General features: G+C 51.6%; 1 protein-coding gene across 1 annotated transcript; it reads right to left on the reverse strand.

The window, feature by feature from the left end:
* Positions 1–3285: 3285 nt before the first annotated feature.
* On the reverse strand, positions 3286–7194 carry LOC125943907 (uncharacterized). Its single transcript, XM_049663465.1, has 3 exons — positions 7006–7194; positions 4562–4731; positions 3286–3715 (listed from the first exon to the last, which is right to left on the reverse strand). Exons 1-3 carry the CDS (start codon positions 7192–7194, stop codon positions 3286–3288), a joined length of 789 nt encoding a protein of 262 aa, XP_049519422.1.
* Between the last annotated feature and the right edge of the window lie 1209 nt (positions 7195–8403).

Genomic DNA, 8403 nt, shown 5'->3' on the forward strand with positions numbered 1-8403 from the left:
GAACGAGGGCCCGAGTTGCATGTGAATGTTGTTTTCGAGAGGTCGGGTTGTGTTCCCTTTTGTGGCATTCGACGCGGTTATCGGCGCGTCATTATCAACACTCGCCCCTGCGTAACTGTGATGGGCACCATTCTACCGTGTAGTCATGGCAGCTAATATCGAAGGAGCGCTACGTGTAGCCACGTTAAATGTACGAGGGCTTGGTGCAAGAAGGCGGCAATGTCAGCTAAGCCGGCTACTCTTAGATAATGACTTGCATCTTGTGGGAATCCAAGAAACCAAAATAGAGAGCCAAGAGCTAACCGACAGAATGGTGTCCAATTTTCGTGCGCACTTCGACGTGTGTGTTTCTCACGTGGTTGGTGGATCAGGTGGTTGCGCTATATTCATTCGAAGAAACTTTGGCATTTGTGTGAAGTCAGTGTTTTCGTGTGAAACAGGTCGCCTTTTAGTGGCTGATTTTTGTTATTGCGATATGGATTTCCGAGTCATTTGTGTCTACGCGCCGAATATTGAAACAGACCGACGAATCTTCTTTGAGCGACTTGATGCGTACGTAAACTGCCACAAGGTGGTAATACTGCTGGGGGATTTTAACTGTGTATGCACTGCTGACGATCGCGCAAAAGTTTCACGCGTTCGCGATAAGAGTGCTGTATTGCTAAATGCGCTGGTGCACGATTACGACTTGGAAGATATCGGTAGTGTCTTCGCCAGCGGTACCCACCCGCAGTTTACGCACTTCCAGCGTGATAGCCACGCTCGGCTAGATAGATTATATGTGTCAGCCGAATTGGTGCCCTTGTGTAGTGAATATGATGTGCAACCCATTGCATATAGCGATCACTGCTTGGTAACTGCCACCTTTGGGAAAAGACAGATCAAACACACCTTTTGAAGTGACCACGTAATCTCAAGCAGAGCAACCGAGCCATGAACGTTTATTGCGGGAATCGCGTGCAATATATAGCACACAGCAAGAAAGAGGGGAAGGGACAAGATAGAGAACGAGGCCCGGATTCTGAAACGCTCCTTTCCTTACTAAGGACGTCTTACACGCTGTAAGGCGACCTGGCGTCAATTCTGGAACGTCCCTTACTAAGGGGCACTAAGTTAGGGCCTCCGTGGTGCTTCCTCACGCTTAGGAAGCCGGCATGCTACCTTCATGCTTCCTAACCGCGCTCCTCTACCTGAACGTATGCTTCTCCGCAGGACTTTGCACGTGGTACGCTCGGCTTGGATAGGTGCCGTGCGCAGCCAACGCCGCGGCAGACAGCCGCCCTGTATTGACGCCCAGTTTGGCTCCGCAGACTGCGCTTTGTGTCATTTCTTTTGTGATTCCGTTTTTCTGTGAAAAGCGAGCGGCGAGAATGACGGCCTTGCGATATTTATAAGAAGACGATAGCTTCGAAAGCTATGCAAGGTTTCTTCGGCGTGCAAGTGAACTTCTTTACGGGACTGTGTACAAGCCTCCGCCGTTGACTCCAGTCTGGCATGTGATTGACAGGCATTATCCACTAGAACACTACAACGAGGTGGAGTTTCTAGCCCGGTATCGTTTTTCCAAGCGAGCTGTTGCAACCATACTGACAGAGCTGCGACTGCTTTGTAACACTGACAAACAGAGGAGCGCCGCTACCTGCTCTGTTGAAGGTCCTCATCGCACTCCGTTTTTATGGAACGGGTGCCATGCAAACTGTTGTAGGGGACCTTGTGTGTGTATCCCAACCCTCTACATGCCGATGCATTTGAGATAAGACACCGCTGATATGCCTACGTCTGTATCCCAAGTACGTTCGGCTGCCAAACGCCAGTGAAGCGAGGTCAGTCATGACTATGTTCTATGCCATTGGAGGATTCCCCGGGGTTACTGGGTGCATAGATTGTACTTATATACCCATTAAAAGCCCCGGTGTAGACGACGCAGAAGAGACGGAGGAAGAACGAGCCGCACGCCTCGAGAAGCGTCGTAAGTACGAAGTGGCCAGGCGAGTGGATTCAGATGAGGATAGCACCCCGAAACGTGTTCAAGTCACTGGACGACAACCCCTTATCCTCCCGCCTCACCGACCATCGGGCCGTCTTTGTGGCAATTGAGAAACAGTAAGATGAAGACTTTCACAATAAATACGTTATCATTTAATAATGTCTAGTCTTTAATATAACCATAACTTAACGAGAGGTAACAACCAAACCTAAACATTCAGACGTACGAAGCTAAATGAAAAAGACGTAACTGTAGAGAGAACCAAGCTAAACAATAAGATTAACCGTACCTCTAGCTACGCACACCCAGGCATAACTGAGTTAAGCCACAGCCAATTTTTCTTCCTCCGTGAAATAAGTTTTGCCCGGCATGGCACACACACACACACACACACACACACACACACACACACACACACACACACACACACACACACACACACACACACACACACACACACACACACACACACACACACACACACACACACACACACACACACACACACACACACACACACACACACACACACACACACACACACACACACACACACACACACACACACACACACACACACACACACACACACACACACACACACACACACACACACACACACACACACACACACACACACACACACACACACACACACACACACACACACACACACACACACACACACACACACACACACACACACACGCACGAACGAACGAACGAACGAACGAAACAAAACGCAGGCCAAAAAGAAAAAGAAAGCGACGCTTGACCAACCGAACTGTCAGATGCTGCCAAAGTTGCTAGGCTGAGCTTGCTTTCCTGCCATGTGCATCATTTTTGAGCTATTTTTACGTCATTGACGAAAGAAATGCTATTTGTGCCCTTATATAGAAGTAGAAATGCAATTCTAACAGCGCCGCAAGTTTACTTTGGCAATTCATTAGAAAATATTTTGCATATTTTCGTAAGTAATCTCAAAACCAGAAGCCTGTAACGTTCCACTTCCTTTGGTGAGGCGTAAAGTCCCTAGATTTTAAGCAAAAAATATATCTAGGGACTTTAGTGAGGCGCTCCTTCCGCAGGGAAGGTAAAAGGAAGCTTTTAGAATTCGCGATGGCCTTCTGAGGGCGCCTAACGTTTAGGTAGCATGAAGGGCTCCTTGCGTAAGGTAGGGAAACGGTCTAAGGTTAGGAGCATTTTGAATCCGGGCCCGAGGGTAGAAAGTGATTACATCAGGTGCCCAGATTCATAGGCACGCGCGGTGCATGACGATATAACAGTCTCCTCTTCCCTTAAGGTGAGAACCTGTCATGGGGACGTCTCGAACGGGTCGACCTTCGTAGTCCCAGGGTTGTGGTCCCATCCGTCGTATCAGCACTAGCGGTCTTGTCGATAGCTCTGTCACCTTCGGCTGAGAGACGCGGCTGCACTTGCTCAGAGTCCTGCACCACAACACGCGGTTTCACTTGGTCCAAGTGTCGTCGCATTAGTTCGCCCTCTGGTCCCTCGGCGGTCACCATACGCGACCCCTCTGTTGTTTGGACCCGTGCTTGAGGCCATGGGTCTCCGAGGCAACCGTAGTTTCGCACCCAAATTGGTTCATCCTTCTGCAAGAAATCATTGGCAAAGGGGTAACTGTCGCGCTCTTTTTCTGACGGCAACAAATTGTCTAATCGGGAGCGTAGCTCACGCCCCATCAGCAGCATAGCCGGCGTTTTTCCGCCCGGCAGTGGCGTTCGTCGGTAGTTGTGCAAGATCCTCGCCAGCCGCGTTTGCATAGATCCTTGCCTTTTTTTCTCTAGGGTTTGTTTTATGGTACGCACCGCTCGTTCTGCCAACCCATTCGATTGAGGGTGATATGGTGCAGTGCGCACGTGCTTTATTGCATTCACCGTAGTGAAAGTCTGGAATTCCCGGCTTGTAAACTGTGGCCCATTATCCGTGACGATTGTGCGCGGCCACCCAAACGTGCTAAAGAGGGTGCGCAGGGCATCTACGGTTGTCCCAGCAGTGGAAGTTCTCAAAGGCACAGCTTCCATCCAATTACTGTGGGAATCGACCACAATTAATAGCATGTAGCCATCCACCGGACCCGCAAAATCAACGTGCAGACGCGACCATGGCTGCCTGGTTTCCGGCCACGGAACTGGTACCTGGCGTGGAGGCATCGGTGCAGCTTGAATACATAGGTGGCACGTCTTACCGAGCTGCTCAATCTCTTTATCAATGCCGGGATACCAGAGCAGCGACCGAGCTAGTCTCTTCATCGCGGTGATTCCTTGATGCGTCTCATGAATAAGCTGCAACACTGCGTTCCTGGCTGCTTTAGGCACGACGACTCGGTGGCCCCAGAACACCAGGCCTGCTCTCACAGTTAGCTCGTCCCTCCGGAATAGGTAAGGCTTCAGCGTTACTTGGTTCGCGTCTAAATGCCGAGGCCAGCCATCCTGCACCCACTTCTGCACCAAACGTAACTCCTCATCTTCGGCCGTATAGCGGGCCAGTTGTTTGGCTGACAGCACTCTATCGTCCAAACCGGCGGTGAGAAGTACGTACTCACAGTCATCAGCGCCGTCCTCGTCTCCCGACACTTCCCTGGATGGTGCTGCCCGTGGCAGGCGGCTGAGTGCGTCCGCCGGAACATTCGCCTTGCCGTCTTTGAACTTGACGATGTAGGAGTACGTGCTCAACTGGAGGGCCCACCGTTGTATGCGGGCGGCCGCCATGGCTGGAACCGGCTTATCTGGATTGAAAATGCTGACTAAAGGCTTGTGATCAGTAAGGAGTGTGGATTTCCTACCCAACAGATATGCCCGGAATTTCGCTACTCCAAACACTAATGCCAGGGCTTCCTTTTCAAGCTGTGAATATTTCCACTCTGCGTTCGTGAGTATGCGGGAGCGGAAGCCAATGGGTCGCCTCATCCCCTCAGTTGTGCCGTGAGAAAGAACGGCTCCAATGCCGACTGCTGAAGCGTCACATTCTAGTACCAACGGTTTGTCCGGGTCGTAATGGGCAAGAAACTCTGCTTTCCTTATCAGTGCTTTGACCTCTTCGAACGCCTGCTGCTGAGCAACGCCCCACTTCCACTCCGTCCTGGCGCGCAATAGTTCGTACAAAGGTGCAAGGATCGTGGCTGCCTGTGGTAGAAACTTTTGGTAATAGGTGACAATACCCAAAAATGACCTTAACTCGGGCACTCCCGTGGGTGTCTCGACTGTCCAGAATAGCCTCAAGATTTTCCCTTTTGGCATACACGCCTTTATCGTTGATTTTGTAACCCAAAAAATCAACCTCATTCTCACGAAATCTTGACTTCTCCCGATTCAGCCGCACCCCGAACTCGCGGAATCTTCCCAGCACTCGGCGTAAGGTGGCGGCATCATTCCGCTTTTCTGCAATGATTACGTCGTCTAAATAGACCTGCACCCCAGGCAGCCCTTGTAAAATTGTTTCCATGCGTTGCTGAAAGAGCGCTGGCGCAGAGGCTACTCCAAACGGAAGGCGGGTGAAGCAAAAAAGGCCCTTCTGCGTATTCACCGTCGTGAGCAGTTGCGATTCTTCGTCTAACGTAATTTGATTGTAGGCGTCCCGGAGATCGATAGTTGTAAAAACTTCGCCGCCATTCAACGTTGCCATGATGTCCTCAATGCGCGGGAGAGGATACTGGATCGTGTGGCAGGCTTGGTTGACAGTAGTTTTGAAATCACCGCATAAGCGAATGTTCCCGTTTTGCTTTACCACCGCCACCACGGGTGCCACCCACTCCGAGTGTGCGACCGGGGCAAGAATTCCATTTTCAACGAATCGATAAATTTCGGCCTCCACTTTTGAGCGTAACGCGTACGGCACCTGCCGCGCCTTACAGAACCGAGGAACGGCATCGTCACGCAATGGCAAACGGGCGGGCGGTCCCGTTATGCGCCCCTAACTCAGGTCGAAACACATCAGAAAATTCTTCTAACAAGACCTCAACGGCATTGCCAACTTCACGAATGGCTGAACTCTCGCCTTCTTGCGTTGCGCTGAGCACTGGCTCCCCAAGAAGGTCCAGCGCTGTCATGACGTCCCGGCCACACAAGTTCAGGTCCGGAACACCCCAGCACAGCTAATGTGGCTTTTGTGGTCTTCGAACCCAAGGAAACATCGAGTTGTAACTGGCCGCGCACCGGCAGTGGTCCAAGGAAGCATGACAACTTGAGCGGCGATTCCTGCAGGTTCGGCCAGGCATCTTGATGCTGTACGTAGGTGGGCCAAGTGATGATAGAAACCGGGGACCCTGTGTCCAGCTGCATCTTGATCGCTATTCCATTCCAAAGGAGAGTGCGCATTATGGCCTTTACGGTGTGAATGTTTCCAACAAAATTATCTGTCGTTTCAACGAGGAACAGAGCTTCTGCACCCGGATCGTTGCTGTTTCCTGCTGACGGATGCACGGCAATAATTTGCTGGTGTGGCCACGTTAACGGTTCCCTCGTTCTGCTGTCTGCTTGTCCGGGACACATCTTGCGAACATGTCCGCGCTGCTGGCACTGGTAACACTTCGACGAGCGGAACCGGCAGGATCTTGAGTCGTGCCCTGTTATTCCACACCTAAAACATGGTGGCCTGGCCTCACGACTTTCACGTCGTGCATACATGTTTCTCAACACGTGTACGCCTTCGTCTTCAGGCGCAGTCCTCAGCGTCTTCACGTTTTCTTCCGCCATTTCCACTGCTAAAGCGATTTCCTCTGCTTCGCCTCTTGTTAAGGATGCTTTCGCAAGCAGTTGACGACGTACTGAGTTATCTTGCAAGCCACAAACTATCCGGTCCCGGAGCATCCTGTCAAGTGAAGTGCCGAAGTTGCAGGTATCCGCCAATTGCCGAATGGCTACAAGAAAATCTCTGACTGGCTCTCCAGGCATCTGGTTGCGTGAGAAAAATTTGTAGGATTGGGCTATTTCATTCTGGCTGGGCGAAAAATGCTTCTGCAGTATGTCGAGTGCTTCTTTGTACGACAGCTCGTTCACCTTTGTTGGCGCGCAGCGTCCACTGACGACGGCCACAGTGTGGGTGCTCAGCCCTGCTACGAGCAATGCTCGCTTCTTCTTTTCTTCCGTGATGCCGTTGCCTTCGAAGAAAGCTTCTAGCCGCACTAGATATGCCGGCCAGTAGTCCGTAGCTTCCTCGAACTGTGGTGGGCTTGCGTATCCGGCCATGACTACCGGGGGGTCGCTGGTGGGGCACAGGCTCATCCCATCCTCGTCGCCACTGAAGTGACCACATAATCTCAAGCAGAGCAACCGGGCAGGGCCCCTCTCTGCCTGCGCTGCCGCGGAACGGGCGATATTCGTCGCGACTGCCGCATTGCGCGGTGTGGTGCGTGCCGACGTTTCGGTCACGAAGAGAGTCAGTGCGAGCGGACGTACGCTAACGTGACCGGACCCGTGAGCAACGATGACAACTCCGCCCTACTCCTGGACGAGGCGGACATAGAAGACGCATCGTCCACGGCTAAGGAAGCAGCTGGCGAGGCGGCAAAGACGGAGGCACCACTTCAGAAACAGGGGCAACACGTCGATGAGGCCGTCGCCACTCAACAAGAGAAGGCAGAGGACAGTGTAGCTGTGACGAACGCTGCAGTAAAGAGCCTACCTGAAACGGGAGCGACCTCCACCCCCCCTGAACCTGAGGGCATGGACACCCATACCGGGCTCGCTAACTTGCAGGCGGGGATCGCGCAAGATGTTCACACGTTCGGGACAAGAGTGCTGAATTGCTAAATGCGGTGGTGCGCGATTATGACTTGGAAGATATCGGTAGTGTCTTCGCCAGTGGTACTCACCTGCAGTTTACCCACATCCAGCGTGATAGCCACGCTCGGCTAGATAGATTATATGTGTCAGCCGAATTGGTGCCCTTGTGTAGTGAATATTATGTGCAACCCATTGCATATAGCGATCACTGCTTGGTAACTGCCACCTTTGGGAAAAGACAGATAAAACACACCTTTACCTGGGACCTGTGGAAATTGAACACGCAGTTTTTGGATGACGATGCTTTCGTTGATGCTGTTGCGAAGGAACTAGAAAGCCTGATTTCAGTCGAATTAGCAAGCTTCGCCATTAAATGGGAAGAATTTAAACAGAAAGTAAAAACAATGGCTATTGAAAGAAGCAGTGTCCTTCGGCATAACCTGAAGCAGGCAGAAACGAACCTTCGCCAGCAACTGCAATTTTTCATCTGCATGGAAAGTGTCCAGCCTGGTGTGTATGTTAACGAAATAAAGGAAGTGAAAGCCGAACTCGAAAGGATAGACTCTGAGAAATACAAAGCCGCCGTTGTGCGATCAAGGTCTGAGAAGCTGTGGGCGGGAGAAGCGCCAACAAAACGAGCTCTCTCAGACGAGAAAAGGTACGCATGTCGGA

This window comes from Dermacentor silvarum, chromosome 1 (assembly GCF_013339745.2).
Source record: "Dermacentor silvarum isolate Dsil-2018 chromosome 1, BIME_Dsil_1.4, whole genome shotgun sequence".
In the NCBI taxonomy this organism is placed as follows: domain Eukaryota; kingdom Metazoa; phylum Arthropoda; class Arachnida; order Ixodida; family Ixodidae; genus Dermacentor; species Dermacentor silvarum.

Coding starts and splice junctions, on each gene's coding strand:
- LOC125943907 (XM_049663465.1), bottom strand. CDS start 7,194: ATGGCCGGATACGCAAGCCCACCACAGTTCGAGGAAGCTACGGACTAC. Junction 4,732..7,005: donor GACGCTGCGCGCCAACAAAG/GTGAACGAGCTG, acceptor AATCCAGATAAG/CCGGTTCCAGCCATGGCGGC. Junction 3,716..4,561: donor TCGGGAGACGAGGACGGCGC/TGATGACTGTGA, acceptor GCCACTGCCGGG/CGGAAAAACGCCGGCTATGC.